Raw genomic sequence first — 23,451 nt, forward strand, 5'->3', positions numbered from 1 at the left:
CCACACACACACACACATACACACACACACACACACACACACACACACACACACACACACACACACACACACACACACACACACAGATTAATAGTGGGTAATAGCTGAGGGGATACAGAAGGCCCAACCTCTCGTCTCCCAGCAAACATAACCTTTGATATTATCGGAGGCTTTAATTAAACAATGGATGTACGAACTCCACTGAGCAATTAATCGCTGCCACTTTCCAACATCACAGATAGAACTAACCTAAACACAGACACAGGAGCAAGTGTGAATGGATGTAAAGCTCAGATGGAACGCCTTCACAAAAACAAAAAAAAGCGTTGTACATAAACATAAAACATTTTCAGCTAACTGGAATTTCATTAAGTAGATACAAATTTAAATGATTTAAAAAGTAATAATATACGAGTACAAAAATAAAAGTGCTGAATGTTAAAACAAGGTCAGAAAAGTGAAAAAAATAAGCTTTTGACTAATGTTTGTGTCAACTGCTACTAAATCACTGAGCGTTGTTTTTCTTTTCTTTTCTCAATGTGACATTTTATGCATATTGGCTGCCCTTTGGACGGTCAATTCATCTCCTCACACTTTGTCTGTCACCCTAACCCTGCATACTCTCCTTCACCGCTCACTTTTTCACTTGGGAGGTTGAAAAGTCTATAGTCTATAGTCTAATACTCTTATAGTCTTGAAAAGACTATAAGAGTATTTAGTTTCAACCCAAACTGTAGAGCATGACTACCCAACCATTAACCCTCCAATTCGCCAATTAATAAACTATAATTTTTTCATTCACGTTTTAGAAATGTTGCTAATTCTTGCTGTAATCTTGAATGACTTCCTTCCTTATTTGTTCCTCAGCAACTACTCAGTATTTCAAGTACCGTATTGCAAAGTGTTACTAAAACATTTTTAAAAATGACATGAAACTTCTGGCAAATAGTGGGAGGAGCAGAAAGGTCACAACCCCTGAAGAAGGGAATAATATTCTGCATATAATAATACAACCCGGACTTTGAAAGGATAGTAATTGCTAACAGATTAACAGGATTATGCTCGACATAATGACTGAGTTTAAGGGAAGAATGCTGGTTCAGTTAAATGTTAAAGGTGCAATCTGTAGCCAGGAGTCACAGGAGCAGCGCTGGGTCCAACATGTGTAACGGCGGCAAAAGAAAGTTTGCTGATGCAAGATCATCAGCAGGGGACTTTCAATATCGCGCGGTACACACAATATGGGCCGAAACGTGACGGTTACAAGGGTTTCAGCAGCAGTTTAAGCTTTTTTCTTTATATATATTTACTGATGACTGTAAATGTAGACTGCATGGAACCAGTAGTAGAGGTGAAATCATAGACTGTATATAAGAAGTGGAAGCTGTCATCGTGACGCCACCCATTGGTTTGTGGACTGCCGTTAAGAAGCCTTGAGTTCGGCGATTTTGCCGTCGCCGTCTTGGAATACGGCCATCGCCATCTTGACTATTTTGCAAGTAGCATGTGGCTAGATCTAACACACTGCACCTTTAAATGCCAAAACAGAATCGTAGTAATCAGAACGCTTTAGTTGCTATAAGCCGATAAGGCAAAAACTGATGAAACACTTTGCAGATACATTTGCAACTCGACAAATACGCATGTTCACCAACAATGTTTCCTCATGTAGAATACACATGGAATATCCAGGATACAGGGTTGAAGAGCATTAAAACAGCCCTAATTTAACAGCACTTGAATTTCACTGGCTGGTTTTTGAAACCACAAAAGTAATATGCCGTGCATGGCAAGGAGCGCGATATTGCCCCCACACGTCCCGGGGTCTCATTCTCACCTCCTCCGCCCTCCCTCCAGGAGACGGACAGAGGAGCCGCCACGGACGGAGGGAGGTGTTAGCTGGGTGGAAAAAAAGACGGAGGGAGTAGAGAGAGGTGAGAATGTTAGAGTGAGAATAGCAGTTCTCCCAGGGCAGAAAGGAAAAGAGCAGTGGTTGCCAATTTTGCAAAGCAATTCCCAAAATGAATGAAGACAATGTACTCAGACAGCGGGTGTGAGGGAGGAAAGCTGCATCTCGTGACTGTATTGATCTAATGATCAATTAGCACGATATTGAACCATTTGTTGTTTTTGTGACAATGTCACGGCTTCTGTGGGAATCTGTTTATAATCTGCAATTTTTAATTAAAAGATAAACATAAAGGCTGTAGTGACTGCGAGTGAAGTCAGGGAGAAAGAGACTTGAGATTGTCGGTGGTGAGCATGGCGCCGTTAATTAAACGGCTTAGCCCTGAAGAACTCACTACACTTCATGAAGCAATCACTCTCCTCTCGCCATCCTCCATTTCTTTCTTTTGCATTATCTTATACTCCTCTCTCTCTCCCTGGTACTCTATTCATCATTGCTATCATCTGCTTTTCAGGGGTGCAACGGATTGCAAAACGCACGGTCTGGATCGTATCAGGGTTTTGAGTCACGGAGCGGATCAGCAGGAAAAAAAAGGGAGCAAATAGAACTTTTAGAGAGATGGCCAGATCTCTTCTTTCTTTTGCCGTCTGTACCGATTGCCGATCGCTGATAGAGATTGTTTTTGTTGTTTTGTTTTAGCAGCTGGTAAAAGCCTACGGGGCTCCAGACTATTACAGATTAGGAAATCAAAGATTGCATTCTTATTGATAACAATTTAGTTTTAGTTTATATTTATCTTAAGCTGCTCAGAGCAAGTGTAAGAAAGTTAAACAGGTCATAATTCCCTCTCGAAAGCGTCTCCTTCAAATAGCTGTATCCATTCAAGATTACATTTGAACACGTCATGATTTACTTTCGCCCCAAAACTCATTTTTACTTTATTATTGAATAGAGCTCCGCACTGATCACTGATCAGCTAGTCCGTTACACCACTAACTCTTACATCTACAGTAGTCGTTCACACAGACACATGCGCAGTATTTTCTATCTAACATACTCGACTCCACACACAGAATAACTTGGGAGAAAGTATTTACTGACTGTCGGTAAGACACCAGAGGTTCAGTATGACTTGAACGAATAAGAACATTTTTAAGATCGTGCTAAAAAGAAAAATCCAGCAGTGTCTCAGTTAAAACGTGTCCTCATAACTAAATGAAATGAACAAAAATGACAAATATGAGCGATCTATTTATCATAGTGATACTAAACTATTTGGAAAGCTTAAGGAAAAGATCAGTTAAAATAATGACATAACAATGTTTGATATGTAACGTAGTTACGTATGTTACTTAAAATAATTCTAAATACTACGCCACTTGACTTCCTCCTTTGCTCCCGTCACTATTACTACCGCTAGAGCTCGCTGACTGACAACAAATGTAAACATGGGTCTTACCAGGCTGCTTGTACAGACGACCTATATGGCAGTGTTCCTCGGCGAGGACGGCTTTCTCACACACACTTTGAGCTCATTTCTAATGGCATCAGCTAGAAATGAGCTCTTGATGTTCCCATTACTCTTTTGTCAGCCTTAATTTAAGTAGACAATCACATTTTGCTGTTGCACCAGAGGCAAAAGTCTTTCAACAATGATCTTATTTCCCCCAAACTGCTGTTTGTTCATCACTGATGTGTAACACAGAACAAGCAAAAAAATAGAAGAGAGGATTCTGGCCACATCCTGACTGGAACTGACATCCCTCCCAGGTGGTTCAGGACCAAATGAGTGACCCCTGACGGTGCAATCCACACACCTGGCTAAAAATACCCAGGGGGGGACTGTTGGGTTTAACCCTGGAGGAATCAGTGGTCGGGGCAGCAAGCAGCCATCTGACCACAAGTGCCCCCGTTGACAGCGAAGCACCTGAGCTTTCTGCCAACAGCAACAACAGATTAGGGAGGCGGCGGGGGAGCAACTGAAATACACCTGATGCCGCCCTCCTACTTCTTCCCTTCTCTTTCTTCTTCTTACCTTTCTTCTTCTGCTGTTCCTCAACTACACAAAGTTTATCTTGGTATTTTGCACTTAGTGACATGTCTCAAATATTAGTCGGTCAACAGTCCACAACACAATGCTACAAATTGTGTTAATCATATCTGTGAATAAATAAGATATAAACGGTGGACATGCTGGATTTTGGCTTTGTTGCAGGAACCAAGGACCAGTCAGCCAAAAGGTTCTAAATTCTAGTCTTCCTCAGGTCAACACAACCATAAAGTAACGGCGACTTCCTCCAGTGATCACCGCCCTGCCGACTGGTTCACTTGAACACAATTAAGCTGTCTTGCCAATTACACCGTAGGTTTAGTTTTGACAGGCCTGTGGGCAGAGGAAGCTTTGAAGCGCAGACACTTTTGCGTCGTTTACGTTGTTGTTCTTCACGAGGCAGCTGAGCCGAGCCGTCGCTGTTATTTCCCCCGATGATTTGAGAACACGTTCCAGAGGCAGCGGCGGCGATCAGAGCACCGAGTGTGGGCGCTCTCTTCGGGTTATTTTAAATGATGAATCCTACCGGAGGGGGCGAGAGTTCCCCTGTGAATGTCCCTGGCATATTTTTGCTTTTCTGCACTGAGTTCGCTTTGGGCAACCTGTAATTGCCTTAATGGAACCGCACAGAGTGTGTACTTTGCAAAAGGCTTCATTTGCATTTGTAATGATTTTTGTCTTCAACTTCAAGAGCACACGCATTTAATGTCCTTTGTGCTCCCAAAGCCATGCTTCGTGCTGCAAGACAACACATGAGCAGACAGAAAAGAGAGTGACTCATCAGGTGACCAGAAACACAACTCCGAATGAATGACGATGTTATTCCGTAATGGCTGAATGTGTAAACAAGCAACTGCTTACACAGATTTGCTGCATTAACTTAAAAAGTGATGATATGTCAATGTTCATAAATTGTTTCTGCTGCCCCCAAGAGGCCAAAAAAAAAAATGTTTAGTAAATAAAAAGAAACAAATAAATTCAGTAGCTCAGCTATCTAGGTGTCAAATACGTGGACAGCATCTTTTTCCTCGTTTCCATTCAGCACTGCTCAAAGAATAAAGCCAGAAAATACCCCACCCCCCCAAAAACAAACATAATACATTGCATGAATTCTATGATCTCGCTCATGTCCCGGTATTGTAACAAGAATCATCGTAAGTGATCCGTCTGTTGACCACATAAGTGACGACAGCGTGTGTGTGTTCAGACGTAAAAGAGGCTGATTGAAGGAGGCGACGGCCCCGATTAACACCTCACAGTAATCCCAGACTCTCTGCAGTTGCACGAAGCCCCCAGTGGGTTGATGGGGACGACACGGTGGCTTACCCTCGGCCTCGCAGTTCTTCGAGACAGGACCTGAACACTCAAGAACGCTGATTGTGGAGCCACGGAGTACGGTAAAGTGTGTGTACGTGAGGCGACGCGGAGGGAATGAAAGAAAGACTTCAATTGCTGCATCTAATCTCAGACTGCTGTCAATCCCTGACAGATCCCTTTATCTCCATTAAGAAATGTCTACCACCTTTCCCTGGGAATCCTCTCTTTTCAAACATAAAACCAACACACACACACACACACACACACACACACACACACACACACACACACACACACACACACACACACATTTTGTCTGTCTCTCTCTCTCTCTCTCTCTCTCTCTCTCTCTCTCTCTCTCTCTCTCTCTCTCTCTCTCTCTCTCTCAGCCAAGTTGGTCTCTCTCCGTGCATGCAGCTCTCACAAACCACTCCGCTCAAATCTTGATTGACTTTCCCATTATCGCGGAGACCTTAACTTCTTAACTCCAAGGGCACCAAGTGAGCATCACACAAAGTTAGTACGCTTTGCTTCCCTGAGCTACAATGCAGCATTTTTCTTTTTGTGCAGCGTTATGACTCCATTTATGTGCAAATAACCTGGATTGTTAGGGGTGAAATAGGATGCTACCGTGGCACTTTGGGACCTAATTGATTTTGCAGTGTTTCTCATCATGAGACCTCCTGCTGCCATTTCTTCTAAACGCGAAAACCTCATTATTGTACCTGGGAGCGGCATGATTCAATATCCTCCAACAGTTCACTGGTAAAGTCGGGGAAATCCAGCTCCCGAACGCTGAAACACACAGCAGGTTGTGACGATGGAGGAACACACTGCATACAATAAACCCTCTCCAGCTTCACTCGGCCGTGAGGTTTACATACTTTACATGGCCAGTCATTCATTGGACCATATCAATCCCCCCCCACCCCTAGCAAATTCCAACAAATCTCCACCAGTGGTTAACATATTGCAGCTAAGACAGTCATTAATATAAATATCATATCTCATATGTCAGCGGGCATATTTGAAGGAGGCTTGTGCAGCAATTAGGAACCAATTTCAAAATTACCTTTTATTTTTTTATTGGAAAAATCTCCTCAAAACTCCTCACAGGGTTGAGACAAAATGACATAGAGACAACTGTGAATAAAAGGAATGGTCACAGTAATTAATCATGATTTCAAAATGATTGTTTCTGCCTCTTAAAGTGACATCACTCACACATGAATACACCAAACAAACTTGCATCTCTTTTAGTAAGAAAACAAGACTCCTTGGGAAGTTTTTCATTAGATTTTTGGTTCTACAGGCTTTTTTCCCCTACAGTCATCCATCACGGCAGCAGTAGGCTTTACTTTTTTCACCGAGGCTGCACAAACAAACTTACATGATGGACAGCATCAATACCGTCGCTGAAGGGTTTAGTCTGAGGAAGAGACCTCTGCACTGCCTGACATACGTGATGAGGACCAAATCAAACAACTAGTCCCTACAATACACACACACACACACACACACACACACACACACACACACACACACACACACACACACACACACACTTTTGTCATTATGTACTGTACTGTTTTATATATTTACAGCAGAGTGACTACACTGTATTGGCAAGTCTGGAGAGGAGTCTTACATAAATAACCTCGGTAACCATAGTAACACTTTTACTGCTTTAAACCAATATGGCTTCTTCAGTTGACGAAATAGGTAGCTTGTAATAGTTTAGAAAGTTTCCGATTATGCTCACATCTTAAAATGTCACCATGCTCAGCGTAAAAATGTTCCCTGTGTTACTTTGTCTGCCGTCCATCATCTTTTATCACCACCGTGGTTCTCAGCTGTAACGATTATATCCTACATTCCACTAAACGTGACATAAATCTCACTGAATGAAGTTGTGATATCCTGGAATCTGGTCTGTTGTGAACTCATGAATTATTCCGAGGTAAGGACCATTTATCATTTTCCCCAGATCGCTCGTGAGAACGGCAGACGTGTGTGTGTGTGTGTGTGTGTGTGTGTGTGTGTGTGTGTGTGTGTGTGTGTGTGTGTAAGGCTTGCTCTGGAGGGCCATTGTATTTATGAGACTCCCCAGTGTAACTCTAATGGATTCATTACCCGTGTTTGTTTTTACTCATGCACGTGTGTTTCTGTGTGTGTGACTGCGAGTGAAATCAAACCGTATGTGACACTGTTTTTAACTGTGTGAAGGCACAACAGAAATGCCTCCCGTTGAGTGAAGAGTCTTCATTTTTCATGAGCACTTTGAGCACATTTTGATGTGAATTATTGATGTCGTTCTTCTTCGGGGTAACTAACCCCTCCCCCCCCCCCCCAAAAGGGCTTCATTGGACAAAGGCTAACCACAACTTCCTTAATTGGCAACTGACAATTTCATTAATATGACTCAGTTAAGCCCCTTTCAGGCGTGAACATTGCTGTGTTAAAGTAATCGCTGCTTGATAAAAGACCTACAGCTAAGCTTGGCGGATACTTAGCCGGAGAACAGGAGCGAGTGGAGAGTAATGCCATCAAGAGGAACGATAAAACATCTTTTACCTCAAAAGCTTGACTGCCATCCATCTACATCGAGAGGGGGGGGGGGGGGGGGGGGGGGGGCTCCTTGCTTCATTAACTCCACCAGAAGTTGTCTAAGCACCTGTAAGCTGATACATTTTCCTCATAAACTTCACTTCCAATCCAATAGCGCCAAAGCTGCTGCTTAAAACTAAAGAAACATCAATTCAAAATGTTATTTTCCGCTTCACCTGCAGGCGTCACAATAAGGTTATTACTTTGATTAAAACTGGCTCATCCGGAGCATTTCCTTCCTTAAGTGGTTAGACATACATTTTTAAAGACTTTTTAAATTGGAATGCTATTTAATACCTTTTTACGATCATACCGTCCAAAGAATGAAAGACTGATGAAAAGCTAGTAATATTCAGTACTTCCCAGCTGTATATAACAATGAAATCCTCCTAATTGAAGAGATTAAATGCAATCTGGAATCAGAAAACGGATAGATGGATTAACCATCCTGGAAATTGAAAACATTTTGCAGAATACCCTGTAAACATCCATATATATCCTAAAAGTTGTCGTCCATGTTGGCACAAATGACACATCCAAGCAGCAGGCAGATGTTCTAAAACACACCATTACAACAAACTTAAAGCTATGAAAAAAAGGGATTAAAAGGATGCCAAAAATAACTACATCCATGGCGCATGTGCACTTTCAGCAAACATTTTTCGTGCACAAATTGTTCTTCGCCCCCAGTGTCCTCGCCTTCCCCTCTGGTCTGTGCCACTGGCTCCCTCTACTGCCCAACTTACGTTCATAACAGCCCAGAGAGTGATATTTAGTTTTGATCAAACATGGACCACATAAACCCAACTGCATGTAGCTCCATTATTATTATTATAATAATGGAGCTACATAATTACAATTATCCCAATTTGGTTAGAGCCACAACTCTGACTAATGATACAGCCGATAGAGGTGTCATTTCTGATAATGTGATCACCATCAAACCAAAAGGTTAACTTATCAAACCCCTGTCAGAGATGCCCTACTGAGTTCACTATATAATAAATAATTTACTAAACTTGGCTAAACATAGATATTATTCCATTAATAGAAGCTTTCTTTGTGAACTGTCTGAGCTCCTATCTGTTGTCATGTGACATACGACAGGCTTTCAATTTCAGGTGATTTTAATAGTATCAACAACAAAGAGTATCTTCATGCCTACCTGGTTAACACCCGCGACAATTCAATTCCATCTCCCTGGTCTGTAACCCAGGTTTTTGTTATAAATGTATTGTTGATATATTTAGACATTAAGGCCATAACAATTGGTTTTCTGACTGATTTTAACACCGATGATTTAAACACAATGAATTCATTCTGAATCGCTACAACATTTACTGAGTGAAGTGCATATCTCAAAGGGGCTCAGTTAGCCTTTTTGCTTTATAAAGCAGAAAGTGAGTGTGTTTGTGTGTCATTACACTGTCAACAGTGCATTCGGCAGTATGCATCCGACTGTATCACACGAGGAAAATCATTTATATAGATAACAAAGAGTACAGGGCCCAACACAGATCCTTGAGGTCACTGGTTTCCAGCCTGAACTGGCATTTACTTCCCCTTCCCTTTTACGTAAAAAGTATTGTATCCAGTCTGACACTCATCTATGCGATAGGATTTATATTTTGACCACAGTCTTTCATGAGGAACTGTATGTTTTGGAAATCCATATACATGCAAACGACTAACTGTCCTCTATCCAAAGCTGCTGACCACTTATCAAGAGCCGTGCGAAGCTAAAATAGTAGTCGATCTTCATATGGTTAACAATGTATGTCCTGATTAGGTTTACATTGTCTTGCATACTACAGATGTCAGATTAACTGGCCTATAGGTTCCTGCTAATGATGTATTTTCCTTTTTATTTATTATGAATTGCACTGATTTATGCATCTTTCCATTCACAGGGTAAAAATGATTCGTCTAACAATTGACACATAGTATTTATATATATATATATATTTTGGTATATAAAGTATTTATATAATACTGTAAGAGGTGCAGCAATCACACAAGCCAATTCCTCTCTGGAATGTAGTGCATCCGGCCCTGGTGATAAATAGATATTCTGTAAAAGCAGTTTTGTATCCTGAGTCATCAATAGCATCACAAAGCTCTTCTGTCGCTGTTTACCTCATGAACAAAATAAGAAAGAGGAAGCAAGTGTACGAATAACTTTACCTCTGACATCTGCTGTTTTCTTCTAGATGCTTCTTACTAGCCAAACTCTGATAACTCCTCAGAGTTTTAGATAAATTAATCATTTGTAGGAGCTCATCCAGGTGAGACGATCCTCATACTTCCTTACTTAGTCATTCAGTTATTATGTTTGGGGGAAATCATGCATAAAGACACAGAATGAAAGGAGGAATACAAAGCCCATTGCAGACAGTGACCCTCTCCTTACCAAAGTAAAAAGTCTGCCTGTGAAAAATATCAACTGAAAGTGAAAAAATGTGAATCAGTGTAAATAAAAGCTCATCAGGAGAACTACGAGAGGCTGAAAAAGAGAAAATTGGAAATGTGGGGGAAAAAATAAGTGAGAAGTCAGAGTGGTCCATGTTTTTGATGGACATCCTGTTGCCGTGGTTACCTGAGTGCGGTGTGGAGCCTCCACGACTATAGAGGGGAGGAGCCTGGAAGGCGTAGATGACGTCGCTATCGGCGATTGCTGTCAGATCATCATCATCTGAAAAGGAACGCTGGAAACCCGTGGAGTACAACTCTGAAAGGATGACCTGCGAGAGGAAAAAAATAACTTCAAGACACAAATTCAAAAGAGGAACATCTGCAAAGGGAATAATATTAAGGACAAGTTTCTTTTTTATCTATCAGTGAAGTGTATTTCATGTTTAAGTCAGAGATCCCCAGGGCCCCGACAGTCAAACAGAACATTTATATAAGTGAGGAGAGCAATGTAATTCACACTGATGAATATTTTGTGCTTGTAAGTATTTAAAGTGCAGACAGAGAAGGGTTGTTTTTTTTTCTATTTATTTGTTTGTGTTTCAAAATACTCAATTGTGATTGGATAGCAGATGTATTGTAAAATGACGCTTAAGTGCAGAACATGTGTGAAAGGATTATTAAAATGCAGGTAACCAAAGCGACTGCTCTTACTTAGTTAACTCACACTGTTGAAACATGAACGAGCCATGGGTTTAATTGACTTAAATCAAACCTATGATAATGTCACAGACTGTGGCCAATATGAATCAGTGTGTGTGTGTGTGTGTGTGTGTGTGTGTGTGTGTGTGTGTGTGTGTTTGCTTGGTTAAGGGCCTCACCCGGTTTTAATATTAAGTGCAAACCCCACCTACCTGTGTTTAGGTGTACGCTGGCAGGAATACAAGCAAAACCAATATGAGTGACAAAGGTGCAAATGTTCCCACTCTAACTAATGCAACAAAACAAACATAAGAGTGTGGGAGATGTTAATTAAGTACATTGTCCAGACACAGTCCTGAGAAGAGGTCTAATCAGTATGTGAAAGCGCCTGTGTGGGTAGACCATGGGACCGTGGGTAGGAGCTTAACAAGAAAATCTCACCCTGTGAACTGAAATAAATCGAAGTTGCAACTAAAAACAAAACATGAAAACAGGGCAAAAAGATAAAGATATAAAGTAAAGCCTAAACATCCCAGTGTTAAAGTAAACCACGGGTCACAAAGGACAATGAAAGGACTGTTTACTGTTCTTGTAAAGCCGGGTAGGTCTTTATTTATTGTTAACGTCATTAAGAAGCAAAAGCTGCATGTGTACATTCATTATACCTTCAGCAGCTAGCGTAGCATAGAGATGCTAACGCTAGAAACGTTATGTTTCAGAAACATACTTCCATCCTCTCCGGGTCACAAGTTCAGAAATAACATAACGTTAAACCATGACGAGCTCCAAATCCACAAAACCAGCCTGAAAATGAAGAAAGTGTGAAATGATTGCATGAGAGTCTATGGAGCCGAGCCGGATGGTTGTCGGACCTCGGTCAGAGCGGGCCCATACTGGGCCAAGAAGACTGCATTCAAGGGGCTGGACTTAGCAAAGGGTCAATTCAACAGGGAATTTTAAATTGTACAAGAATGCAAAAAGCTCCCATTTACATAGTGTTTTTTGTAACTGTCCTTAAAAAAAACTCACAACTAATTCATGGTCCATTAGCTGATTTAAGAAGAAGTCTTCCGGTCAGTAAATCAGAAGAACTTTGGTGCATCAACACTGACAATAAGAAGAATTTAAATTCCAGGCAAAACCATGGCAGACGCTGAGAACCAAAAGGTGACATAAAGAAAATCCCTCAGCTAGGAACATTTTTACACCCAGACATTTTCTATACAGTGTATTTTGGAAGACATTTTGACATAAAGGTATATTTGTTTTATAAGATAGATAGTTGAACAATCCACTTATGGACCACGAAAAGGGTATTTTTCATTTCATGGGGACATTTGAGTCTTTGCTTCTCTTTTACTCTCACGCTGCTGTGGACACGGGTTCATAAAACCCAGAAATATTCATCATCTGTTGTCGGGCAGGTGAAAGATTTATGAACGGATACCTCTGGAACCTTTTCCTCTAACCTTTATCTTGTTGGTGACATTTCAGCTTACTGTGTGAATGCATTCAAGTGTTACCCTGCAATAAAATAGAGACTTCTGTTAGAATTTTTTGCTTTGTTTTGGACCTGTTTTTTTTTTAACTAGGTAACTAGCTCCTCTCTTGATCCCCTGCTTGCTCTCCTCCCTGCTTTGTAGTCTCCTAGTGGCGAGGAATGAGGCAGAGGGGCCACTTTCTGTTACCAGTGTGTTGCATGAAAGCGTGGTGTAATAATCAAGGTAAACAGCTAACTAGCCAGCTGCTAAATTAATATTTAACAACGTAATGCTTCAGCCACTCACTCTTGTCACATATGTAGGAAAAGCACATTGCTATCGCCAGATGAGTGAGAACTTTATCGTATCTTTTTCTGTAACAAGTGTCGCTTGAGAGCATGGAGGAATAAGCAAGCTAGCGAAGTAGCTAGCCGTCCGCTAGTTAACTTGCTAATTCTGCCATGCTTTCATTCTACACTGGTTGCAGAAATGAAACCCAACAGCAACTAACTCTTCATCTCTCTAATAGTTTGATTTAATAGCGACATCTCTCTCCACCTCTATAATATTTTAGCACGGCTGAGGAGGTTAGCAGACGGCTATTTTAAACTATAAGCAACATTTTCTCTCTAAAACATTTCCCAAATATTGCAGCTTGATAGAGCCTTAAATCCCAGTTCATCATCTCAAATGTATGCAATTTTGATTCTGGCAGCCAACAACACAGCAAGATGATATTTTTTCATGTGCAACTTCAGCCCCGCTACCCTTGAGGTGATTCGTGCCTCCAGTCTTTCCTTTGTTCTGCCTCCAGCTAACGCTGTGACGTAATCTTGAAGTCAGCTGTAAAGTGCTCTATATAACAGAGCAAAGCAGCAAATCCTCATTTTTTAGATACTAGAACCATTAAATGTTTGCCATTTTTACACAAAAAAAGAAAGCTGGGTTACAAAAATAGATCTTTCATTAAGGCCCATAAATACTTCTAATCCATCCACACAGGTGTTTCCACTTATTCTACCCGATTCGACCTCTTCTCAGGACTGAGGCAGCGTGCAGGCTGCTTGATCTGCATCTCCCTCACTCTCCTGTGGCACCTCTAGAGTCTGGTGACCTCACGTAATTCCCGCCATAATTTTACGTCCCAATGTTACAGAGCAGACGCCTTTGTGTGTGTGTGTGTGTGTGTGTGTGTGTGTGTGTGTGTGTGTGTGTGTGTGTGTGTGTGTGTGTGTGTGCGCGCGCGCGTGCGTGTGTGTGTGTGTTTCTGTACCTGGTCCGGGGAGATGTTGCCCTCCACTGCCACCATGGCTCTCAGGCAGGACAGGGAACCAAAGAGGGGCACAGCCAGCCCCACCCGCAGGTACCGCTGACCCTTCGTACTGAACACCAGCGTCACACACATCGACCTGTGGGGCAAATAGAATAGGGGGCCAAAGGGAGGAAGGGAGAGGAAATGTGTGTGTGTGTGTGTGTGTGTGTGTGTGTGTGTGTGTGTGTGTGTGTGTAAGGGAGGGAGGGGTAGGAAGACAGAGAGGGAGATAGATGATACAGAGCAAAGTGCCAAATTGTTTTGCAATTCTGATTTTGCATGTTTACATTTATTACAGATTCCAAACAAACCCTGGCACACTGAGTCATTAACATATTTGTATGCAGACACACACACACACACACACACACACACACACACACACATCAGTTGATACGTGCATTCCGTTTAGAGATCCACACATCAACCAAAACCCAAAAAGAGCGACGATAATTTGACTGTGCAGAATTCAAGGACGCCGGGGGCAACAGACGCCGTGTTGTCAGTTTGTTCAAAAGATGTGTTGAGTCTTGATGTATTTCAGCTGCTTAACAGCAAAACAAAACATTCGATAAAATGAGACTTTGAGACGTGCCGCTGAGCTGTTTCATGTCTAATAAGATTGAGGAAAAGATTGCCTCTTGACAATACTGTCGTACGAAATCTAATTTCGTGAGCACAAACCATTAGATTGGTCTGTGTCGGACTTTTTATCTGAAGTGAATAAACTATTTTCAGATGTTGTCTTTAGTGTGACAAGACATGAGCAGCACATCGGTGATGGTCCCGCATGAAGAAACCTGAAATCTTTCAGAGATGAAGATTTAAAAAACGGTTGATGTGCCGTGGGAAGATGGGAGGACATGATGGAGAGCAGGTAGCATCGAGGAGAGGACGGGGCGGGGAGACAGAGTAAGGTCACGCCTTCTCATTTGGGAAGAAGACGGGCAGCGTAATCGCCGACACCTCCACTTCCTGTTTCCCATCATGCATTATTCAGGTGAGTAATGTGTTTTGCGGCGGCGAGGCTGACAGGGCAGACGGCGGAGGATCTGAGGCAGATGTTTTGTTTGCGTTGTTAGATGCTGCGCGATGAGACACCGAGATGTGCAATGAAACAGCAAGAGAGGTGTAGGATGACACTCGAGAGGAAGAGGAAATGGAGATGTCATCTTACAAAGCAGGGTTTTCTTATTTTTCTTTTTGCAGCCTCCTGAGCTCCAGCTGGATCGGAGCCTGTTAGTCCTCATTAAACAGCGACCTCTCATATGTTCCCACATGTAGCACCAAGAGCGCATGGTGCTCTTTGGGGTTCCAACCATTCAAAATGGTCTTGAAGAGCGATGTTAGAGCTGGAATCACGGTAAAATTCTATACAGATTTAACTAACTCGTGGAGTGTTTCTGCATGTTTTAGATCAAATGTTACTAAACGTGAAAACTGTTTTTGTTGCAGTGTTTCCCTGCCCCACAGGGATCCACTTGTTCCAGTTCATGCCGGGAGCGTGAACGAGTACGCAGTCTTTAACACCTTGAATGCTCTTGAAATAGTCAATCAACAAGCGCAGTATTTAACAGTAATTGTAATCTTTTTCTGGTAATGAAAGCTAATTTGAAATGTCTGTGTTCAGGTGCTGGTTGAAAAACAAGTCGCACAGTTTAAAAAAGAAAAATGAAATCGCTGCAGCAGAACCAGATCATCTTCCATACATTCTTCTACCTTGTCAAAACCTGCCTTCTACATTACCCCCAATGCAACTTGATCGTTTTAGAAAATAATAAGTCTAGAAGGAATTATGCTGAGGCTGACTGTGCAAGGTTAGATCAGGAGAAAACACTCAGAGATACTGCCGTCCTACTATTCTCTCCGCCACAACAGCATTATCTGCAGCACCCAGACCTCAATGCCCTACTGCCAGCCAGACCCCGCTGTGTCTCTGGGGGCCCTCCGACTTATCAGGCATTCTGCTGGGATACTGCTGCAGCAGGACGATGCAATGAGGCCACTGTGTGTGTGTGTGTGTGTGTGTGTGTGTGTATATGTATTTGGGGGGGGGGGGGGGGCACAGACCACACACTGTCAGAGAAATGGGGTTGGGGAAGTCATTCGTGCAGAGAGGATGCAGATCAGCAGTGTCTGTATGTTTGAAGATAGGAAGAGGGATTCACTGAACACTGAATGTAGGCATTTGTTTCTTTTCTTTCTTCTTTAAGATGTCTTATGCATGTCTGGACACATGGAGAGAGAACAAAGAGAGAGAGAAAGGGGCTAATATGTGACAAAATGTTGTGGTTACCCAGCATGCCTTGGTCACCAAGACGCCCCTCATTCGACTTATTTCAAAGACCCAGAATTCAGTTATTCTGGGTGGATAGACCTCTACTTAGGTTGATGGGAATAGGGGTGTCACGAGAAACGATACTTCGGTACCAATTCGATGCTAAAATTCTGAAAACATGACTTGTGTCCGGGATCAGGGCTTGAGTCAAGATAAACAGGGTCTAAAATCCGAAAGGACACAGTAAACTCACTATCCACGCATCCAGGGGACGCACCCTATCTTATCCCTGGTAACGCTGCATTGCACACAACAAATCTGTGTTGAGCTCGGCAGAAGGGGGGCTAGTAAATGTTAGCTGTTAGTAGCAAAGTCCTGCTGAGCTAACAGCTAACATTAACGGTTAGGTTGCATTGAGTTTCATCGTTTTTTTACAGCAATATAAGCTAAATATTAGAGGGGATTATGAACTAGCTCTAATTGTTTTTAGTCTTTGTGTAAAGCGTGTTTAGGGCCTTTAATGCCGAACCCCAGCATCCACTAGAGCCACAAAGTCGTATCTCTCTCTTTCTCTCTCTATTTGCATCTCTATTGTCAAACTCACAAAGTGAGTCCTATGAGCATCGCCTCTCCCTCTCTTCTTCTTTCTCCCCTCTCTCTTCTCTCTCTCTCTCTCTCTCTCTCTCTCTCTCTCTCTCTCTGTCTCTCTCTCTCCATATGTCAAAGTCGTACCGTCTTACAGCCAGACTGCTATATTAGGAAGTCTAGATCGTCATATATATATCATTGATATCAGGTGACAACCTCGTCTATCCGGAGTGTCAACTTCCCAGCAGCTCAGAGAAGCTTTTGCTTGGATAAACAGTTTTGCGTGTGCACTGGGGTCTACAGGAGATTTAACCAATAAACTAGGTATGGCAGAACATACTGTATACAGTCAAAAACTTTACTCGCCGCCATAATGACCGGAATGAGACCAAAGTCAAAACATGATAAAATCACTAAAACTTGATTGATAAGTTTACTTCTGACACTAACGCTAATATAGTTCAGGTAGCGCCGACAGCAAGATCACCATTAAGTACCCTTACCTTAATAGAGCAAATTGAAAAACAGCCCATAATTAATTTATATATATATATATATATATATATATATATATATATATATATCTCACACACACACACACACACACACACACACACACACACACACACACACACTCTACTACTTGTTGTAAGTGTTATACATCACCTGGTTTGTCGTAGGGGAATCGGTAGGGAGATACATGAAAATGGGTCGAAGGTGTTGCTCTGCTTAAGGCAATGAGGGCACGTCAGAGAAGACCTGGAGACAGACAGACAAAAAGAACAATTTTAATATATTTCTTTTTTCTACATGACCTCAGTTTGTCATGCACTCTGGGTTCTGATAAGACTTGAAAGAAACATTACATATTTTTCACTCTCCACAACCTCGTTTTCCAAATTTGATCACGCGTCGGCCAATCACAAGGCTTACATTCAACGGTGGAGAGAGAAGCTCTATTAACTTTATATGACTCTATAAACAGCGTTGGACAGATGGATCGACAGATACCGCCCATCCCTACATGCCAAATCTTCACATTGCCTCTTAAGTCTTATGTTAATTTTCCAACGTGGACAGTGGTGAATACTGAGCACAGAGTCAGGCCATCTGGACTCGGTCTGCTGTTGAGAAAAGTACAGCAAAGCAACAGAGGTGGGATGCTGTTTTTTTGGGTTTTTTTGCACCAAAAGCAGTTAGGCAGGTGAGATATTGCTGCAAAATGAAAAAAAGGCTGCATCCTCAAGAACAAACTGAACTGTAGAGGAGAAGAGGAGAAATATGGAGAGAGAAGAAAGCAGAGAGGAAAGGCACAGGATGAAAGGTGGATGGGATATTTAAAGGCACAGAGGGTAGCGGAATGGAAAGGAACAAAGATGACTTCGACTAAAATGAAGGGTAGCATGCGGCAGAGGTGGGACAGGCAGAGGAAACAAAAGTGGAGAGCAAAGAGACGGAGATGAAGAGGAAGACAACAAAGTGCAGGGCTCAGTGGGAGCAGATTAAAAATGAACAGAAGGTTGGCAGCACGACAGTCGAGTTGACGGAAACTAGAAAGCGAAGCTGACGGGAGAAAAAAAAAAAAAAAGAGACATGGACAGGACCCGTCAAGGTCTTTGAGCCGACGGGCGTGGAGCTGATCAGAGTGGAGGAATGACATGAGGGTGGAAAAAACAGGGATCCCAACCTATGGGCTGGTGTCAGCAAAAATCTGCAGCGAAAGACAAAAAGTATCGAGCAACCTCATAAGGATCTGGAGGAAAACATTGGGAATTTTTGGGAAATATGCTTATTTGCTTTCTTGTCGCATTTCAGAAGAACCTCTGTCACGTTTGTGTGATCAAGGCTTTTGGGGTGACTGTGGATAAGTGGAGACCAGGGCCGCCTTTCAATCACAGGGTCAGCGGTTCGATCCCCAGCACCTGCACCTGCTAGTCTCATGTCAATGTGTCCTTGAGCAAGACACTTAACCCCAGAATTGCTCCCGTAGCTGTGCCTACGGTGAATAGATAGATACTGAATTGTAAGTTGCTTTGGATAACAGCATCTGCTAAATGACTGTAATGTAATGTGTTAAATATGATGCTTCAGGAGCTGGTTAGCTTAGCTTAAAAGAGTAACTGCACACTTAAATGTGTGTTTTTTAAGCTGTAGACTAAATGCTATGAGTGTACTGTGATGAAACACATCGACGCTGACAAAATGTTGACATTTCTTACCATACCTTACATGGTTTTCATGAAAATGCCTCAAAACGCTACTGTTTTGAATCGGCCCTAATGTGAGATAAAGTCGACCGTTTGGGCCAAATCTACGTCATGAAATGAAAGAACGAGGTTGCTCTGGTGACGGAGGCGCGCTGGCTGATGTGGAGTTGCTACATCTCCGAAGCAGGGGCCCGCCCGTAGTCTCCCAACGGCGGGGAGCGAGGCGGAGGGACCGCCCCGGCTAAAGGATCTTTTGGTTTGTGGATCTTTTCACTGGACTTTTCACGGTGTAATTCTTGTCTCATTTGTGGCCTGATAAAAAAAATATGAATTCATCAAATCCAGTGTCCCATGCCAAATGGCTGTATTCTAAGCTACATTAGTGCTGGGTCGAGGCTTTCGCCACACTGAGATGGGCGTGGTTTCATCTCTCAGCCCCATGGACACTTTTTGCATTTTTTTAAATTATGCAGTGGTACAGTTACACTTTAGAGACTAAAAACAGGGGTAAATAAAGCTCACTAATAACTTATATTACTTGTATTTACACGTGTCATTTTTCAGGAGGGTTATATGCACGCTATTTCTTGACCAGATGCAGTAACTGCCCTCCACATTTTTTTTTTTTTTTTTTTATGAACTAAGCAAACGTACTAATAACAATCAATGAACTTCAGAGGTCCTGGTAGGTGGATTTCGTTGAAGAGAGCTAGCCTAGCCTCTATGTACAGTCTTTATGTTAAGCTAAGCTAATTAACTTCTGACTGCAGCTTTCTATTATTGCAAAAACACAGTGGTATCGATCATCTAACTCTTGGCAAAGACGGGAATGAGCACAAATGTTATACTTTTCCTTAAAGACAAATGTACAAAATAGCACAATAAGTCCTCAGTATGTCTTCACTGCAAATACTACCAGGAGTCTCTCAAAGGATTGTGTGACGGCAACAAGCAGTAGTCTGACACTGAAATAGCGTGGGAATGGATAAGCAAATACAATGAAATGTAGCTGTGACTACAAATCCGCTGCAAGTTTCCAGTTAAGCACATTCCTGGTGTGAGTGATGCTTTTGCTTTTATCTTCACAAACCTTGAGCGACTCCTGGCCTCAAATAACCTGTTGTCCTTCCTTAAAACCTGACGGTAATCGAGCCTTGACGTGTGAAAACACCATGTTCAGTTTGTTCTTGAGTCACATAATCCCCTCATAGTGCTGGAACATAATCCTTTTATTCACGTGAGATCATCTAATGCAATTTGGTGGCTGTGTGTGTGCTGTGTCACACTGCACTCATTTAGCCAACATTGAAGCACCGATTCAAACCACTACATTTTTAACTCTGGCAGTTTCTTTGAGGCAACTTGACAGACATGGTAGAGTGTCTCCATCAGAGGGAAACCAATTATCCTTCAGAAGATAATAAGCTTTAAACAAACTTCAAAATGCGGATGCAGCAGTTTTTTTCTGTAGACATCCTTTGGTAGTTAGGTCATAGACTTTATGTAAGAAGTGGACATAGTCATTGTCACATCACCCATTGATTCGTAGACTGCCATTTTGAAGTATTGATTTTGGCATTTCGGCTGTCTCCATCTTGGTTTTTGTCCGTCGCCATTTTGGGTTTTTTGGTAACCAGATAAGACACGAGAAGGTGGAGTTAAGTACAGCCGAATGCTGAGCAAGACATATGTTATAATTAACTTTCATGAACTGGAAACACACTGTAAAAGGTTTAAAGATGTGAGATGGAAACCATAGTTTATATGAAGTGGACATAGTCACCGTGACGTCACCTATTGCTTTGTGGACTGACGACTTCAAACTAGCTATTGAAACCATAAACTCATCTTGCTTTTAGCCCGCGCCATCTTGCTTTTTGGCCGTCGCCATCTTGCTTTTTGGCCGTCGCCATCTTGTTTTTTGGGCGTCGCCATCTTGTTTTTTTTGCAACCAGAAGTGACACGAGAGGGTGGAGCTAAGTACAACCAATATCTGAATAAGATATTTTAGAACAAATCAACTTTGATGAACTGAAAAAAATACACTATGAAAGGGTTAAAGTTTAAGACACTTTAGCATTGGCTTCACTTTTCAGAACTGGAGGTTGCCGCCTGAGTTAAGCACAGTTATATAAAAGAAGTTGAACTTTTTAAAAAATGTGGATATTGCTAATAACTTGCTGAATTTGAATCTTTAATGTTTATAAAACATTAAGGCAGTTTGTTGATACCTACGTTGATATCTATTTGTTTGACTTGAACTTGAAGGAAAATTATTCCAATGTTGCAGCATAACGTTCTCTTAACGCTGACAGCTTAGAGAGTGCGATCACATTCGTGCCTGTGTGTGTGTACGTGTGCAGCCAGATGCTCGTTTCATCTCCCGGTGTCTCACTATCATTTCTGCCAGTCGAGCTGCTTCCAAGTTTGTGTCGATGCAAACTTGTCAAATGTACAAATACGCTGGAAATGATACACCAGTTTTTCAAACTCCGCATTACCTCGCTGTCAGTGTTGCAACCATTGTGCCGTGACAGCCAGTCACGGGCTCGCTAATGATTCCAGTTCGTACACGGGAAAAGCAAACTGACAGGCTGTATTCGCTCACACACCCAAAACTCTGCATTTACTTACACTTAAATTCACACGTGTGCGTGCGGGAACAAAAACAAAAAAAAATAGGAAGAGAATAGGAGATAAGTATTCCTGCTGATGTTTTATGATAGACAGAGCAATGTTCAGGTGTCAAACCAACAGACCTCCATCCTTTAGTTTGGACCCAACACCTGGAGCTGTACCACCTAGAATCACAAACGGGCGCACGCACAACACAGCAGCAGCTGCTCTTATTCATCACGAAAGAAAGCGGAGCTGCTCAGCATCCCTCCGATCTGCTCGAGGGCTGAATAAATAACACTCCACCGGCAGCATCGCGAAACATTATGCAGCCTTTTTTTAACAGTTATTCTAAATTGAGAAGCTTTGCAGCACAATACAGGGAACGATGTGGGTGCTGTGGCCCCAAATAGATCAGGGTGTTGCCATATGACACACACGGTATACATGTTGTGTGATCTGTTAGTTATGGTGTCAGGGATGAGCTGATGTTGTCAGAGTTGCAGGGTTTGCTTGAAATGTGTTTGACAGCCCACAGAAGAAAAAAAAAAAAGTACTCACTTAAAGGTGTTATTATTAGTATATCTGTGTTGGTATTTCGTCCAGTCAACAGTCAAGTGTGAAAATGCATTTTTAGGGGGTTAAAACTAACTGAGACTAACTAATAATTTAAAAATAACTGCCAGGTCATGTGCAGCAATGGATGTGTGAAACAAATGTTAAGAAATATAAGTTGCAGAGTCCTAAAGACTGAAGTTTGGTAACGGCTACAATTTCATCCGTTCCAGTTTTTCTTTTACTTTTTTTCTCCAAGTTTTATTTGACTCAAAAATGATTCTGGTGCACAGCTTTGGGTCCCAGCAGCAACCAAACTCAAATGTTCTTGTCACAGAAACCTGATTGTTTAGTCTCAGCAGTCCGGACCTTATTTAAGGTGTCGGCCGACAGCTCCGCTGACAGTGATGGATGGAGGCCTGGGCTCAGGTGCAAAGTTGGTTGCTGGTATTTACACTTGGAGTAAACAGAACTACAAAAAAACAAAACATTCCTTTTAGTAAAACCTTTCCTCTCATAAAAGTTTAATTCTGGGTGTTTATTTTTATTTACTATTGAAGAACTGTTGAAGACTTAACCTAGATACCAGATACATTCACCAGCAGCAAACATTACTCGACACAATCTGCTCTCGAAAGACAAAGGTCAAGAATATCATGACACTTTAATCTAGTTTCCCTCGCTGGTGCCAATAATCACACCGAGAGTTCTTCATGATCTTTTTAGAGAGAAACATGTGACAACACGCTGCCACAGCAGCACCAGATGCTTTGATGTCAAGAAACATGTGGGTGAACATATTTATTTCCCCACATAGGCCTGGTGTGAATGATGAACGACCACGTTTTGTGCAGAGCGCATATTTATAACACCTGGCTGGATTGTTACCGGTGAAGCGTCACTGCACAGCCTCAAGCTTGTCCTACATTAGATGTCAAAGAACAAATCCTACAGATCTGATGCAATGATTCTAAATGAAAAGCTGAATAAAATGTGACCTCCAGCCACAGCAAACTTAGGGCTGCGTTGTATACCATAGTTGTCTATAGGTCAGCGCTCATCCAGGGAGTGAAAGACAGAGAGAGCTCAAGAGAGTAAAACTTCTTCTGTTCGGCTGTCAGTCAGTCATGTGTCACTGGCTGTGGATTGGAGGGTACTCATCTCTCTCTATCAGAGAGTGCGAGTAGAGACCCCCTGTCAGGGGAAATTAACTCTGCTAAAGGGGCGGTTGAGACTCTCTCACACGTTAAATCTCATACAAATGTACTTTCTCTCTCTCTTTCTCTTTCTAATTCTCCCTCTTAAGGCTTCTACACACTAGGGTTGGGACGAATAAAAGGACATGAAAACAGAAACACTCGCCGGTGAATAATTTGCATCAAAACTATTCAAAACCGGCAGTGATGCGAATTTGCGACAG

General features: G+C 42.1%; 1 protein-coding gene across 1 annotated transcript in view; it reads right to left on the bottom strand.

The window, feature by feature from the left end:
- usp43a (ubiquitin specific peptidase 43a) overlaps positions 1-23,451 on the bottom strand; it is a 104,725-nt gene that overhangs the window by 40,253 nt on the left and 41,021 nt on the right. Inside the window, exons 4-6 of the mRNA XM_068726993.1 lie at positions 17,320-17,412; positions 13,749-13,884; positions 10,480-10,624 (exon numbers count right to left, since the gene is read on the bottom strand). Of these exons, the coding sequence (XP_068583094.1) occupies positions 10,480-10,624; positions 13,749-13,884; positions 17,320-17,412 (374 nt within the window). The remainder of the gene's footprint in view (positions 1-10,479; positions 10,625-13,748; positions 13,885-17,319; positions 17,413-23,451) is intronic.

The sequence above is a fragment of the Cebidichthys violaceus genome, unplaced genomic scaffold, assembly GCF_023349555.1.
Source record: "Cebidichthys violaceus isolate CVI_PGR_0920_01 unplaced genomic scaffold, fCebVio1.0.p SCAF_4, whole genome shotgun sequence".
NCBI lineage: Eukaryota > Metazoa > Chordata > Actinopteri > Perciformes > Stichaeidae > Cebidichthys > Cebidichthys violaceus.